This window comes from Manacus candei, unplaced genomic scaffold (assembly GCF_025592945.1).
Source record: "Manacus candei isolate 608988 ecotype Guabito, Panama unplaced genomic scaffold, ASM2559294v1 h1tg000057l, whole genome shotgun sequence".
Taxonomy (NCBI): domain Eukaryota; kingdom Metazoa; phylum Chordata; class Aves; order Passeriformes; family Pipridae; genus Manacus; species Manacus candei.
In genome coordinates, this window is record NW_026138105.1 from 8,754,530 (window position 1) to 8,771,635 (window position 17,106).

The following is a 17,106-nucleotide window of genomic DNA, read 5'->3' on the forward strand; positions in this document are numbered from 1 at the left end:
TAACTTTGTATACCTCAAGCTAATAATTTTATACTGTTTACAACAAGAAATTAATAATGTAAAATTTTTGTTGTAGTGCCTTGCAATTAAGTTACAGTTTACAGACTCAATACTAGTAATGCTTTGAGGGTGCTGATTCCTGGTTATACCAAATGTTGGATCATGCATTTCACTGGACTGCACTGTACAGCATTGAAAGTAACTGTTGTCAGATTTGACACTAAAGCCAATAAAAATGCAGCATAACAATGCTTTGCACTCTTGCTTCAGCCTGTTAGGCTTGTTAATTTGACTGCAGTGAATCCCAAATGATAGTGCTTGTTCCAAGTGGTGTTCTAGCCTATTCCACTCCTTGTAGTCAAGAGGTAATTGCAGATACTTGGATTAACCTTTTACTATTTATTTTATGTTTTGTGTCCAAACTGTTGGTTTCAGTGTCTCTGTCAGGTTGAACTCTCTGCTCTATCCTGTTCTGCTGTGGCATCATTTTGTGCTTTAATGCTTTAATTTTTTTGTACTTTGAAGTTCTTTGGTCTCCTTTCATTTGTTTCTAATTTTAATAACTTACCCTTTTCTTTCTTTCTGTTTGTTTCCAGTTTATACATTTCTAAAGAACTTTCATTCCTGTCTAGTGTTTCCATTCAAGTGAATCAAAATCTGTTTGATTTTGCAGAATGTCTTAGTCCCAGTCTAAGGCTGTAATAAATTTTTATTTAAGCATAATTAGATGCTGATTTTTGCATGCAGATAAATGTTACTGTTTAAGTAGAGAAGTTTTGAGATATTTAATCAAGTCTCTATGAAAGTCTTCAGTGACTGAAAGCACTCAGTCAATAGGGACAATAAAGTTTTGATAAAGTATTTTTCAAGTTCATGTTCGGTTTTAAAAATATATTCTGCTTTTGTGGTTTCTGAATTTAATAATCTATCTTTTTATTACAGGGAGAAGAAAATGAAAATCCAGGATATTAAAAACAATATTAAAGAAGCTATAGAGGTAAGCTTAGGAGCCATTGTTTTTACTTATTCAAAATGGCTGTTTAGACACTCTCTGCAGTATTTTACTTTTTTGTCTTTGCAGACAATAGTGACAGCAATGGGCAATTTGGCCCCTCCAGTGGAACTAGCCAACCCAGAGAACCAGTTTCGAATCGACTACATCTTAAATTTAGCCAACCAGATAGACTTCGATTTCCCACCGGTGAGTAACCCCTGGCTGCAGCCAGGCCTTTCTGCAGGGGATTGGATTTCACTGCATTGGAGTAAATATTTCCCCAAAACAGTGGGCTGCTCTTTGGGAATTACTGAAGTACGTGCCTTTGGTCAGTGCTAATCAAGTAAGTGTCTGACAACACGGCCAGAATGTTCAACTGATCCTTCAGGAATGCAGAAACCCTTGTCTGCTTTTCTACTTTTTGTGCTCTGTGAAATTATCAGCTCCAGGTGGACACGGATGGGCAGTGCTGTGTGTAGAGTTTGGGTACTGTTGGGAATTGCCCTGCCCAGAAGGAGTGAAGATACACTCAGCACTCTGTTGATGATTAGCTGGTGTTCAGTGATACTGAATCTCTCCCTTTTGGAAGAGCAGTGGAGTTTTCTTGCTGATTCAGACTCTGTGTCAGCCAGACTTTCTACAGAGGCTCCACGCACACGTCCTTGCCTCAGCCCTCCCAGTCCTAGTTAATCATTCAAGGTGCCAGCAGACCCAGAGTAAATGCACAAAGGATAATTATTTGGTTGATGATATAACTTTGTGCCCACTCACTGTGATTAATTTCTCCTGTATCTCAAGCAGGCTAAGTAGCAGAAGCCCATGAAAATACAGTTTGCAAACACTGAACTCTTCAACACCAAGAAGATATTTTTATTAATTACCATGAAGTACCTTATACTTGCAGCAGTACAGCAGTGTTTCAAAGCTAGTATTTCTCTCTCTGTGCAGTGTTCCAGGGGGCTGAAGGGAGGATTTATGGTGATGTATCAAAAATCATGATTCATTTACAGCAGAATTTTTTGCCCATCTAGGACTGACCAGATGCTTGAAATGTGAAAGTGCAAGTGCAAATAGCAGTAAGATGTGGGATAGTTTGCACCACAGCAAGGTTTTGTAACTCTTGATTTGTAAACATTATTGAACAAACTACTCTGTCAAACCAGTGACAGTTACCTTTTCCACCTGTTGCCGCTTCTAGGGGTTTCTCTGCTTTGGTCAACCTTTATTAAAAGGAAAAAACCAAACAACCAGAAACATACTTTGTATACAAGGCAGAAGTCGTGTGGTATTAGCAACTAATTGGAAATACTGTAATCTTCAAATGCAGTCATTTTCAAAGTTCAACAAGTACAGAAAGGTTGATGGAGGGAGGGGTGTATAATTCTTCTCTAGCACATAAAATGTAGTAATTGTCATTTTGTCTTAAAGCATCTTAGATAAATTGGATATTTTGAGATTTTTAGTGTGACACCTCTTTAATTTACACATTTGTCAGTGTTATCCATGGGAATACTTCGTCCCTTCATGGATGATTTCCACTACTAGGGGCACCAAAACCCTCATGCTTTGAATATAGTTTTAGGAGACTACTGGAGAGAGAAGACAGTGATTCCTTACTCCACCCCATGTGCTCCTGAACTGGCTGGGTGCCCACAGCTCTCCTACTGCCATTGTTTGTGATAGTTCAGGTTGTGAGCTGTAACAATGCTGTAACGAGTTCCCATGACCTACCTCATACTGAAATACTTGGTTTTCCTTGTCTCTTCTGTCTTGGGGGGTTTTTTCTTCCATTCAGTTGGAGTGCAGTGGGGTTTTTTAAATTTTTCTTTTCTCCGAAAGCAAGGGATAACTGTGTAGTGGTAAGTGAACAAGCCAAATATATATGTGTTACATTTACTGGGTTTTATATAAAAATTAATGTTCAATGTGTATTACATCTGGTAGGATACATGACAGGAAACCCTTGATGTCTAAAGCAATAGAAACATACTTAAAAGGTGCATAAGTAATTTCAAGTTCAATGAAGAGTCTTTGTGTTGAATAACACACAGTTTCAGGAATAACAGTGCTCCCATAAAACTAGTTTTTCTTCTCTGAGCAAAGGTATTGTCTTAAATTTTTAAGCCCTGAGTCTACAGAGCTTTAGGCGTGTGCATAACTTTGACTAGTGGCTTCCTTCTTTGGCATGATTAACTATTTCATATGTAAATGTTTGTAGGGTTGAGGTTTTAAACTGGATGTGCATTAGCCACAAATGTTGAAGGACTACTGTTGGCTCTCTCTGCCCTGGGTGATTACATAAGTGAATATGTCTCTGATTTCTGAGCTTGAATGTAGGTTATAGTCCTTTGGTACATGAAAAAACTGAACCTGCATTTTAATTGCATGACTTAAATCAAGTTAAGGTCTGAAGTGTCCCTAGATGCCAACTCTCAGTGCATAGTGTCAGAAATCACAGTCCTTGGGTACCTCTATAGAAATAATTTTGACTTTGTTACAGATTAATTAAAAGTATTTTGAAGAAAAATAATTTTGTGTCAGTGGAAAGAATAGCCTTGTGGGTAGTTATGCTTCATGTCTAAGGAAGTGTTGATTATCTACTTCCTCCTCAAGTACAGCAGGAGAAGAATTTCATAAAGTGGCAGGTGAAATTTTCCTGTCTAGAGTATGGATGTAGGAGGAGGGAGGGCAATTTTTAGCAATGTTAGTCCTGTGTGATGCTGACTATTTTGAGTTGTAGAACTTGCTTTCTGCCTCCTCCATTTTCTTCATGGGGAATCCTATTTCAGCTGTTCTGAGGACATACTTTCCTCAGTATCATGTTTGATGCTGCTCCTCTCTGCTGTGGGAAGAACAGGAAGGTAGGGAGAAAGAACATTTATTACCAAGGGGGTATTCTTTGGGGACTGCAAGTACTTAGCACCGTACTCTTCTAAATACAAGGCTGCTTTGCTTCCCTTTAAATGCCCTTTTCCTAAACATGAATTTGCCGAGCTCCCCAGAAGGCAGCACACAAATGTACAGGGATCAGCACTAGGATCGTGGAGTTTCTTCTCCAGCTACAGGAGATCTTCTTTAGAACATGAGGCCTCCTTCTGTACATGTAGAAGTAGTTTAAATGAATTTTAGAATACACCCCAGAATCTGTGTTTATAATTCCCTGGTGCACAGTTGGAGGTAGAATTAAAATATCCATCAAGGGTCAGTGTGGTGTGAAAGGCAGCAGAAAGTAAAGAAAAATGTGAGAGCTTTACAGTGAGATGCCAATACAGGAGTCTGCCTCCATGTGTAATCTAGGATTCAAAGATCAACTTTTGTATTCTGATATTCTAATTCTTTTCTTAGTTTGTGTCTCCATCTGTTTGCTTTTGCAGTTTTTGACTTACAGGAAATGTGTGTCGTTTGTGTAGACCATATTGTTCTGAATGAAAAAAAAATAAAAAACAACAGCTTGAGTTAAAAATAATGGTAAAGTGCAATGCTAGGTTAAACATTCCCTTCAAAACTGGAAATTGAGTATGTTGGAAGTCTATTAATTCAACACACTTGGTATTAAGAAGTTAGATTTCTTGAATACAAGTAGTAGCATATGGGGAAAGGAAAAGGGTAGTACTGACTGAAAGGAATTCTGTCCACATAATCATGCCGATGTTTTAAAATATTGCAATATTTAGTAGGTAAATGTGTAGTTGAAGCTTCCAAATAGCATGTCCATCACTACTGTCCTTTGATGAATTTAGCTCTACACAATTTTCATGTGCATGTTTTCAGTGTCAAAAATCAACCTCAGAAGTAGTTTCAGTAATTAAGGCTAGCTGTATATCTGTCTCAAATGTCGGGTGATGTTGGGTTAGCTGGGTAATAAAGGTGATATTTTTATTCCTCTTCTGCATACCAGACAGTGGTTAGGATATTTTCTTCATCCCCAGTACTAACTAAAATAGTGGCCTTTTTCTCATCACTTTCTTTTGCTCTCACTTTTGGAAGAGGGAGGGAAATTTCTTTTAGAGGAGGGAGGGAAATGTTATCATTATGTCAACATTTCACACTCTGTGATCAACCAAATTGAACCAAGCTACAAAATGAAACCTCTTTATTTTGGGTCATAGTCCCTTTATAATTCTCAGGTTTTAATGAAGTATTAAAAATAGCAGGGCAGGATTTACGACTGCCTATTTTTAATTGGTCTGGACTCAACCGAGGAAGATGTCTCTTGAAAGTACCATTATAAATTCAGCAAGATGGTATTCAAAAAGTAGTAGAAATCAGAATATTAGCTATTGAAAGGCAGAATAACAGGGCAATGACTCCAGCCTATATCAAGACTGTTTAGAAGAGATGTGATCATTTTTAGGGTGTTGATGAAATTGTCTGCAGGTCTCTTGGTCCCCATCTATTTTTTACTACACTGCTCCATTGTAGTTATTTTGAATCTCCCACTACCACTGCTGCTGAATAGTTTTATTCTGGTTTCTGAGTGGTGTCCTTGAGGCCAGGCTTTACCACATGCTGGCTTCAGCCTCAAAGCCCAGCTTAGCATCCCGTGTGCCCACAGCCATCCCTTCCCTCTCCTCCACACCATGATGTGCCACCCGCGCTTGGCCAGAAAAACCTCCGGTGGGTCGCCGGTGTAAATCAGACCATTGAACCAGTGCGGGTTAAAAATAACCCTGGTAACCCTTACTCCTTCACTCTTCTATTTTGGGGAGATTATTTTTAACAGGGATCAGTTTTGAGGGCAGATTTACAACCTGGCCCGTGGGCAGTGTGGTACAAAGGGGGCGGTGCACGGGGTGTGATGCATGAACGTGCAGCGGGGTCAGAGGTGGGGTTGGAGCCCATAAAATGATTTTGGCACCAAAATCTTCAAGAAGGTAACAAGATAATACAGTCTCAGTAAGAAAAGATGTGAACATGGATCTCTTTGCTGCCAAAAGTGTTCCTTAATCATGTGGGCAACGGAACAAAATTATCTGTCCCTGCAGATAATCACCCTGATGTGTATAATGATAGATATATTATTATTCCTCTCTAAATACATCATGGAAGAAGAAGAGAGCTGTTCTGGTTTGACAGCATCACTGGCTTTATAATGTAATGACAAACATACTCACTGCAGTGGAGGACATTTCCCATGGGGATATCTCAAATGTCACAGAATTTAGGGTGTGGAAGTAGGCAAAATATTTTCTTCAGTGAATACACTCATGGGAAGCTGGGAAAGGTGGGAGACAGAGCTTGGTTTCTTGGGTGTCTAGATAATACTGTATGCAATTTGGATAGTTACCACAGAGAGAAAACACTGGGGCTCCAGATTCTCTTTATGATTTTGAGCAAGGCACCTCAATATCCTTTATTCTTTTTTTTTTTTTTTTAGTGCCTTCTGTATCTTGTTAGCTGTAAAAGAGTGATAAGTATGTATCTTCAAGTTGCATCTTGAGGTGCAAAACTGGTAGAAAATACAGATACATAAAGTATTTTTACCTTGAGGATGTTAATGGTGTTAACAGAAAGGAATGGGAAATCTTAAAGACAGTATCAGTGATGTGCTGATGTGGTGCTACATCCTCTGAAATAATCCTTGCTTACTCTTTTTTAAATCTCTATTATCTTATCTACAGAGCATCTCCTCCTTAATGGGCTTCCAGATAATCCAATTGAGTTTACCTGGTCAGAGTTTAACAGGACTTATGTAAAGGACTTATGGTTTAACAGGACTTATGGTTTTCCCGTGCTTTAATAGCAGAAATAAATTCTTGAATACGGTTTAATTAAAGAGTTCTTTCTGTAGTGCAGCTGCTATTATAATACTAAAACCCCACCCTATATTTTGCTTTATTAATAATTTATTTGATTAGCATTTGAAGTAGATGCTAATGCTTTATTCTGAACTTGTACTTTTATCCAGTAAAGTCCCACCATACCATACCATATTTATAGGTTCAGAAGTTCGTGCTTAAAAATTCATTTGAAGAAATTGTGACTTGATTTCTCTTGATGCATCTTCTTTGTTTTCCTCAGAGCAGTCTTAAAGAACAAGAACAGATTAATTCAATTTATGTTGAAATAGAAGAGCTGTCAGCTGAATTAAACAGGAAATAGGCCTAATTTAATATAGAAATTCTTAAGCATTTTCTGGTTTTAATCACAGTAAGAGACTATCACAAAATATTGGTGTATGCATAGATGAAATAAAATTATACCTGTGAGCCTCCCTGATACTGCAATGGCTTGAGAAGAGTTTCTGTAGGGGCTTTATGAAAACTGAGCAACGTGTAAATGTGCTAATTGTCCTGTAAACATGGGTTTGGGGCACACAACAGAAATTACCCTTGGTCTTTTTGTACAAAGACTTGGAAATGTGATGGTAAACCTGCTTCTAAAAGAGTAATGACTTTGGCTTTTTAATTTAATTTATGTCATGTTAAATGACTAAAGGTTGAACTTGGATGAGCATGGAAGTAGCTAAAAAGAAAAAAGTGAAAATTATCATGATCTGTTTTACATTTTGATTCTGTGGAGTAGTCTTTGCTCTTTTTACATGTGCTAAATGTAAAGTTGTTTTTCAGTTTTCCAGTACCAAATACAATCTGTTATAGTGTGGCTGTGTTGTGCAAAGTTACCTTTTCCCATGCAACCATCTGTGACTTCCCAACAGGGAGACTTTTACATGGAACAGTGCAACAGGGAATGTGCCTCCTCCTTAGTTTATGAAGTTATGACAGAATTTAAAAGACATGTCAGGTCCCAAATCCTGAGGGAAATCCACGAGCACAGGCTTTTCCCTTCCAGACTGGGAGGGAAGCTGGTGAGAGCTTGTGTGGGATTGAAGGTGTGTTGATGGGCAGGTCTTTGCTTCTGTATTTGCTGTGTGTGTGACTCCAAGGTCTGATCCTGCCACAGCCCTGCTGGGCCTGTAGCTGACCCTGGTCAGGGTTTTCAGCTTGTCTTTGGAGAGTACATGACATTTCTTCAGCGTTCCAGTAAAATTTAGGCCTTTTTTTTAAGCTCCCAGGAAACTGGGAGGCTATTTACTCTTTAAAAAAACCCCAACAAATAAACAGAACTTTCAGTTAATCTCTGAAGTATGAGTTTGAATTTTTTTTGTGTGTGTGTAGACTGTATTATAAGTCTATGAATACTTTTACGAACACAGAGTCTTCTTCTTCAGAAAGGTTGTAAGATGGTTAGTGAGCTGTCCTTAGGATTTGTCTGAATTGAAAATGAGAAGTATTTTATCTTACACCCTGTTCTGCTGATGGAAGTTTCTGGCAAAACCAAGCTTTTTGTTTCCTACCTGAAAGGAGGCAGCAAAAATTGCAGTGTGGTCCCAGGCGTTCGTTCGTAGCACCTTGTAAGGTAATCAGGTCATCTGATTGGACTGTTCAAGTTTACTATTGAACAAAAAGCAACTAAATGATGTGGTACGAAAGATATTTTCCAAACCCTAATTTAAGGCTTGAAGGAAATTTCTCAGAGTTTTATTAAACTTTCCTTCTTAGCCAGAGGTCTACAAAAATAGCTGGTGGATGAACTGCCTCTGTTACCGCTCTCTGCTGCCCCGGGAGAGTGATGGAATGGGGGAGAAAACTTCTTTGTGAGCCTTTTGTGCTACCAGTAAGTTTGATCCATTAATGAATTGCCATCTTTCCATATATTCCACTCTGAAGAAGCAGAGGAACACTGACTGTTCAGTTTAAAACTGCAGAGGAATCTTGATGGAACGGGGAGCAGGGAGCACAAATCTGCCAACTCCCACCTTGATGCTCTCACCAGAAGTGAGTTCTTCCTCCCTAAGCTGCATGAGGAGCTATGTGAAGGGATTCCATCCAAGCTGTGCTCTAGTACCAGCAGATTGAGCTTCTGTGCAATGAAAGTAGAAATAAAAGAGAAATAGTGTAATATTATGTTCCCGAGGACTTTTAACCAAAGGCGCTTTGTAGATTGTGGGTAAGGATTTGTGTGTTGGCACATTTCTCAAATGCTGTGGTGTTTTGAAACTCTTAACAAAGGGGAATAATGTAAGCTCAAACTTGACAGAAGTTTCTTAAATAAAAATTTGCTTCCCACTGGCCATTCCTTGCAGCAACATCCAGTTTAATTTGTGCTGGTAGAACTGTGAGGTTACTATAAGCAGCAACCCAAAATATTTCAGCATCATTCTTCTTTTCTAAGCGTGAAAAACTGTTGATAATGAGACTGAATCCTTGCTGAAAATATTTCTGACTCAGTTATGGGAAGTGCTGAGTACTCTGGCCTCTCCCAAAGAGTTTTGTATTCAGCTCTGGACACATGCCAGTAACTGGAGAATATCTTCAACTATTTGTAGGTATGTGTTTCCTTTGTGATATCATCAGCATATTTTCCCTAAAATAGCAAGCAATAATTAACACTTGTTCACACCATTAGGAATGCAGATGTTTCCCTATTCAAGTAAGTGGCTTATTAAACTGTCTGATTTGACAAATTTAACACATTCTGGTATCCCTGCACAAACACAGCGGGAATGAAAAGATGCCATGAGTTTCCTTCTCCCAGTGGCCTTACAGTCAGTAATAGTCTCTTGATTTCAGATATGAGTGGTGAAAAATAAATCAATTTGTTGTCTATTTCTCTCTCCTGGAAGGAGAAAATCAGCTTGTGCAGTTTGTCTTGGAATGCAGTGAGCTGCCCTGCCATCCTGTGACCTTGCCCTGTTCCAATGTGGTCGGTCAGTGGAATGCAGCAGAACTGCCTGGCTGTCAGGAAAGGAAAGTTCCTGTGCCCCCACCTTGCAGAGTAGGTCTGTAAAGGGGTTTGAAACCAGTGGTCAGTGTTATTTTTAAAAGCTGAACACACTGGGAAGCAAATGTCCTCTGAGATACAATTTTACAGTTAGAAGCTGGCTTGGTTTGACCTTTAATCATTAGGTTTGTAAGTCAGTGACCTATTTAAAACTCTTATTATGAAATGTGTAACTCCATGGGACAGTGAACTTTGCCCAGGAATTGAATCCCAGTTTTAACCACAGCATTGTGTAATGGTTGTACACACCTTTTAGTAGGTAAGGCTTTTTTTTCTATGGCATTGACTTTTGCTGGAATTAGTAAATAAACTGTTCTAATGGAGGATCCACCCTATATTATATTCTACAAAGAAAAGGTAATGTTGCATGTCCATGCTAAGTTTCCTGTGACTTTGGTGTCGCAGTGGCAAGAACTCTGCCAGTGTTTTTCCCTGCCAACATCCTAATGCCTATAAAACATTGCTTCATAAACATTTTTTTCAAAGTCTCTTGAGTATTTATATATCTGGAGGGAACAAAACCTTGTAGACAGTATTTCCAGTTATTCTTTCATTTTTTGCTAATATTTTATGCTTTTAGAATGCCTCTCCAAAGCAGACCTTGGCTCCTGTATTTTTTCCCAGGCCTGGAGCTTGTCTCTTGAGGATTAATTTTTTTTAATAACCAAAATGCTCAACCTGCAAGTTCTTTAACACTCGCTCTGGTTTGACTTTTATCAGACCCCCTGTTTACCTGCTGCCATTTATTAAACTTGCTGAAATTTTCCAATACAAGTAAGTTTTAAACTTGATTAGGCTCTGCAATGCCCCTTTTCTAATCCAGAATTGTACCAGCAAGATCTTTCTGGAACAAAGTATTCTTTTCCAAGCATCCCTTTCACATGATGATTTCCACTGAAGGGTTTTTTTCTCTGGAGGTCTGCAGAGATTCCTGTAAGTGAATACAAGTGATTTACAAATGTTGCCTGTTGACTCATTGGATTTGGAAGCTTTCAGCAGGTGGAGAAAGCTTCACCTAATAAATAAAACATTAATAATGAGATACATTTCACATAAGTATGACTTTCTAAGTATTGTGATGATATGGTATGATGAGAGATGAGACTTCCTCATCATCAGCATGGTCCTTGATCCTTCAGTTATCTAAGACCAGAGAAGTTTTACCTGTACAGAGGATTTTCTCAGAGTTTTTTATAGTTTCTGTGGCCTGTTTGTTCAGGATTGTGCCCAGAAATCAAACTATACCCAGCCCAGCCTGAGCAGATTCGAAGTCAGGCCCTGTTTGTTCTGTTCAGATTTCTGTTACATTGGCATTCTTCTCCCTACTCGAGGATTCCTCCCTCTTTAGGGTTATGTTGGTGCTTCGAAAAGTGTGAAGTCTGTTCTGGTGGTGGATAAATGCTCCAGTCCTGACACAGTGCTTAGGAAGAACTTGCTTCTCACCTTCCCTGGTGGTGCCATCCTGTCACCACTTCTGTTGACTCTTGTTGCTTTACACAGCTTCAGCTGTAGTTTAAACAGGATCTTGGGTGTGTGTTGTGGAACTGCAGCATTTTTTATTTTTTTTTAATGGAAAGTGACATAATTTGAATTTTCTTTTTTTCAATTTTAAGTATGCATAGGGCAAGAATGGATAGTATGAGCATATACTGCAAATGCTATGGAGCGTTTGGAACCTAACATTTAGATCCTGTTTGTTGTGGAATGTCATCTCAAACCAAATTGTTACTTAGTATTATTTGTTTATTTTAGCTGTTTTGTGAAGAGTTCCATTTTATAGGGCAAGGAAAACCTGTGTTGATGCTGCTGTAGAGTCTGTTATATTAGAATGTGCCAGCAAATGAATCAGTGTTGTGGAAACAAGAACCAGACATGTAAGGACTAGTTTTCTGGATATTTCTTTTCAGGAAATTTTCCTGCTACTTTTGGTTAATTTGTTTCCTAACGCATTATTTTTAGAGCTCTCATACAAATTAGACCTATTTAACTCAAAACAAACCCTGTTGCTAACTTGATTTTTCTAGTGGCCTCTGAAGCCCCTGTTTTACCTAAATACCTCACAAATCTTGTGGTTTTACTTGCCTTCCCTGTGAGTAGCTCCAGGCTACGTTCCATGATTCAGATGGGATGCTGAGGATTTCTTGTGTTATTCTTTCTCTTAAATATTATTTCAGAATTGTGGTTAGTGTAGGTGTATTGGGGAGGAGGGAGAATTTGGTTTTTTTGCAACCAGTTACTATGTCTTAATTCCAGAATCAGTCACTACTGTAAGGAGGCTCCTAATAAAGCAAGAGAGGAACTCTGCAAACCTGGCTCTGCCTTTGCTTTGGTGAACACCTTCCTAGTTTACAGTTGTGTAACCTGGGTCAGCATTAGCCCCAACATGTGTGAAGATGTATTTGATGTGGCCTAAAGACAAAAAAGTGGTTTGTTAATAAGAGGCCTTCATATTTGATTATTACAAGTCATGTAGTCCAGTTTTTAAAACAAAATTAATACAAACAAATGACAGAAAAGACCAAAAGAAACATCAAAAAGCCACCCCAAAAAAACCCCCACTGTGTCTTAGTATAATAATCTATTACTCATTGCTTGCTGTAGATCCTGATTTTGAAATGCCAATAAAAAGTTCAAAGAATGTGGACTTAAATTCTTTTTCCATCCCACATGGACAGTTAATAACCATACTGAGGAGATTGCCTAAGCATTGCTGGTTATAGTTCAGATTAGCAGGACAGGCATAAAGGCAGTCTTAAATATTTTATTGCTAATTTGGCCTAACAAGGCACAAACATTGATCTTTATCCCATTCTTGTAACTCACATATTTTCTTAGAAGTTAAAACTGCCTTTAAAACACAGGGAGGACTCTTTTAAACAATATGTAACTGCTCTGGTAAACTAAATCCTGGGCTTTTGATTATCAATGTGTTTATGCTAAGGCCAGGAACTGGATTTATTTTTCATCTCATTTAAAGAGTCTGGTTGTGGAAACTACTCCAACTGTTTCTCCACAAGGTATGATGGAGTTTGGAAGTTCTTTGAAATAATTGGTTTGTGTCAGCTCTCTGCCAGTGTCATAGTAAGAGTGAGAAGCAGTAATGAGGAAGGATTTTTGAGGCAGAGTTTTACTATGCTGTAACTTCTTTTATTAAGGCACTGCCTGTTTTTCACTTTATATCTACATTTGATGATGAAGAATGTTTTACTGTGCTCTCTGTAAACTAACCTTTGCCTAGTATTTGTTTACTTGCTATAAAGCAGGATGAAGTGAGTATTTGGGGGCATATTTGGATATAATTGGCTTGGCAGATGCTGACCCCAGTTTGAAGCAGATGTCTGTTTTAGAAGTATATTTCTGCCAAATAGTTAATTAACCATCTGAAGTCTGGTGTAAGTTATCTTGATGAGAATTTTAAGTGGTGTCTGTCCATTTGAATCAGCTGCTGTTTCAGCAAAAAAAAAATCTTGTACAATTGCTGATTCAATTTTTCAATTTCCCAGCTTTGTAGTAATAAGTTGAGTGAGTCATATGATGTTCTGTATTGTGCTACTGTTACTTTTGAAAATAAATATAGAAACCTACCCCAAAATGGGCTTGGTACAAATACAGTGAGATTGCAGATAATTCCTCTTCTCCCCTTTCCTTTCTCTTCCCTCTCCTTTTTGCTTTGGAAAGATATTTTCCTCGCTGTGCTGTGACAGAGTTGTAGATTGAAGGGAGTTAACAGTCTCCCAACTGCCAAGAAATTAGAAATCTTCAAAATTAAAGCATCCAACAAACATAATTCCAGCAGTGGGAGGCAGAAAACTGGACTGGAATTAAGATTTTGATTAATCTCTTATGTCCTTTAATAGCAAAAGCAAATGGTTGTACAGTCTGGAAATACTAAAAATCAAGTAAAATTTTCTTACCTACTTATGCAATAAATTTAACTGATCTTTTTGTTCATGAACAGTTCCTAAAAACATGGAACAAAATGAAAAGATGCATCTCATACTGTATATAAACAAAATCTATATATTAAAAGAAACCAGGACAAAATGTAGAAGTGTATGTTGCATTTACTATGGCTGGTGTGTATGTGCAGCTAGTGAGTATTTAATAGCAATAAAAGCAAGATCAAATTTACATCTGATAGGCTGTTTCCATCATTGGTATTCACAGTTGTAAGGTCACACAGTCACATATGATCTTATACAAGAAGAGGATGCTTTGAAAATGGGTGTCACTAAATTTCCTTTAAGATGCCATTATGCATCTTTAAGATGCAATTTAAAGGATCTACTGTTCTATGCAGTTCAGGTGTTAGTTAACATTCTGATAGGAGAGGGAATTTTTTTTAAGATATTTTCAAGTGAAACCTTTGAAGTCATTTTTGGATGTGCCCTTTCTTTCTTTATACTACGCTGATAGTAAAAGAATGTGAGAGACTGATATCCCAAGAGATGGAGGAACCTTGAAGCAATAAAATGGGTATTCAAGATACGTTCTTTTTCTTTAAAATAATTCTACTGGTAAGAAAAGGCTGGAGGGGGAAAAATAGAATATAAACAGCAACTATTTTAAAGGTCTTATGCTGTTCTGGATTAAAAAAAATTATTTGGAATAAGCTACCTGAGCCACTTAGAATAAAAGTATTTAGTCCAAAACACTTTAAAGCCCTGAGAGAGAGCCAAGAAAAGCCCATGGTCGTTGATAAAAGGAATGCCCACAGTGGTGTGTGTGTATTTAAGTCATCAGGCTGCTGCTGTTCTTTCTAAGTATTCAGAGTTCTTAGTGATAGCCAGAAATACAATTACATGTTGCACACGCCTTGTTGGAGCCAAAGTGAATCTTTTATATATATAAAAGAAAGGGCTTCTGGTTGTGTTTTATACTTGTGTTGAAGTTCAGCAAAGCTGAAGCATTGCATTTTTGACTGTCTGCTTTCGTATCTTGGCTTATAATTTTTAAGGTTGAGACAAAACAAGATCTGACCTTGTGTGATTGTATTTCTTCCATAGTTCAATGTCTTTTTACACTGTAAAAGAACAAATTTTGCAGATACTCTGACTTAAGTGATACAGACTTAACTAAGGTACAGATGTCTACATAGTCCCTGAAGGTACTCACTAAATTGCAAAGTCATGTAAAACCTAATCATCATTTGCTACCTCTATGTAAGAATTACTGAGAAGTGTTTCACTGAAGAAAAAAAATTGTGTCAGCCACATAAATGTAACATACAGTGGAATTGTGAGTTAGAGAACAAATGTACCAATTACTATTGATTGTTAAAAACAGAGTTGTCATTAATGAGAAGTTAACCCTTCTTACATTTGGATTCAATCAGAGTGGTAGAGAAGCAATTCTTTAAGTGTTGCAGAATGTTAAACTAAGAAAGCCAACTGAACTTGTAGTCAGGTTCTGAACACTGTTTAAAGATTTTTGTTAAATATGCTGCTGTTTCCCATTCATTGCATCATTTAATAATATGCTACCATTTGCTGATGCTCCTTATCTATAATCCATTTTGCTAATAGTGTTTTCCTCTTTCAGGAGTTTTATGAACACACAAAAACACTTTGGCAAGACGAAGGTGTGAAAGCCTGCTATGAGAGATCTAACGAATATCAGCTGATTGATTGTGCACAGTAGTAAGTATTGCTCCCAGTGGGCTGGAGATGGTTTTGTTACTGACTGGTAATGACTGTGATTTGCATGTCCTGATGATTATTTTTCCATACCTTGGAAAAGGAATGTCTGCTACAGAGAGAATTCTTGGTAATCAACTATTCAGAGGGGTGGTTCAGTTAGACAGTGTCTACATTGAGAACCTTGCAGATGCTTTCAGATGATCTTAATACAGGCTGACCCCTTAATGAGGGGCCAGTTATATTGTCTCAAAGGCTAAATTTCCTGCCTCTCCCACCTCAGGTGCTGCAGCAGGATTCAGAAGTTCCAAAGTACGTTGGTATGAAATAAGCCCATGTTTGTCACTTCAGTTTCTAGTGCAGTTTATTTACCCAAAACCAAAGAGGTGGCAGCAGCAATCACGGGAGGCAGCCTGTGATCAGTCACCAAGACTTCTGCTTATGTGCCTTCCTGCACATATCTGAGAGATTCATTCTCTTCTGGTATTTACACCACTCTGATAATTAGTATTGTCTTGAGACACTGCTGCACGTTTGCAGTTACTTATCACATACAGCAACATACTGTGGCTCAGAATTTGGTGGCAAAGTGCTCATGATAACTGTGACCATTCCTGGTATTTTTGTTGTGTTGTGCTCAAGAATTGCAGGACTTATATTTGGAATATTAATAGTTAAAAATTTTATTTCTTAGTTTATACTCTCTACTTCTTTTGGAGAAGCCAAAGTAAGGTTTAATGGTCACAGGCATGCAGGTTTCTCCTCTCACATGATGATGGGCAACTGCAGTTTGTCTCGTACTGCATCTCTGAAAGAGCACTTGAAATAAAATCTATATGGTTCTTTTTTTGTTTGCTTGTTTAGGTAGACTGAAAGGTAAATCAACAATTAGCTCTGTTTGAAAAGAGACAAGAGAGATAATTTTACTATGACTTGCACAGCTCTAGGTCTGTAGGAGCCTCTTTGAAGTTTTGCCATTGTTTCCAGTGTGAATTTGTTTGATGTGCAGTGATGTCTTTTGCATTAGGTGACTTATGTTTGATCATTTGGCACGGAGGTTTTTGCAAGTTCAGTTGCTACAAAATAAAAAATTACTACAGGATTTTCATTTTTCAGTCAACTGTCCAGTAAATTTTGTGTTTCTAGTGTGAAGTTGATAGAAATGAGGAAGAGCTGGTTTTGTTTCTGGTAGTGCTTGGTTATCTCTTTCTGGTTAGTGTTTGTTAATAGTCAGCTTCTGTGCTGGGAAGAAGTAAATATTGTTGAGCACTAAGAGGGTTTTGTGTTGCCCTTTCTTGAAAGAGGAACAAATTTTGTTCTGCCCTGAAAACACAGAAGAAAGCTAAAATTCTTATCGTCCCTGGACATTGACTTTTTCATGGATCAGCAAGGGAAGTGGCCTTCATGATGGCTTTACCATCCTGCTCCATCTAGTGGAACACTTAATTCTACATCATGGGCTGTTGAGCCAAAAATAAACCTTGAACATTGCTGACAAATTAGATTTTTTTTTCTGGGGGAAAAAAAAAGATATTACAGTCTTGCAGAAGGAGCTTTCTAATTGTTAATTTTGGTAGTTCTTGTCCTTTATGGCATTTTTGACCATGCAGTGGTATTGTTTTTAATAGCAAAAAATGCATAGTAGGAGACTTTGTAGTGGCAAAATGTTGTCTTGGAGGATAACATCACTTT

At 37.9% G+C, this 17,106-nt stretch overlaps 1 protein-coding gene across 2 annotated transcripts in view; it reads left to right on the forward strand.

Annotated features, from left to right (window-relative positions):
* GNAS (GNAS complex locus) overlaps positions 1-17,106 on the forward strand; it is a 139,602-nt gene that overhangs the window by 87,320 nt on the left and 35,176 nt on the right. For both annotated transcript variants that reach the window (XM_051803100.1, XM_051803101.1), the window contains exons 3-5: positions 943-997; positions 1,082-1,201; positions 15,320-15,417. In XM_051803100.1, coding sequence (XP_051659060.1) covers positions 943-997; positions 1,082-1,201; positions 15,320-15,417 — 273 coding nt within the window. The remainder of the gene's footprint in view (positions 1-942; positions 998-1,081; positions 1,202-15,319; positions 15,418-17,106) is intronic.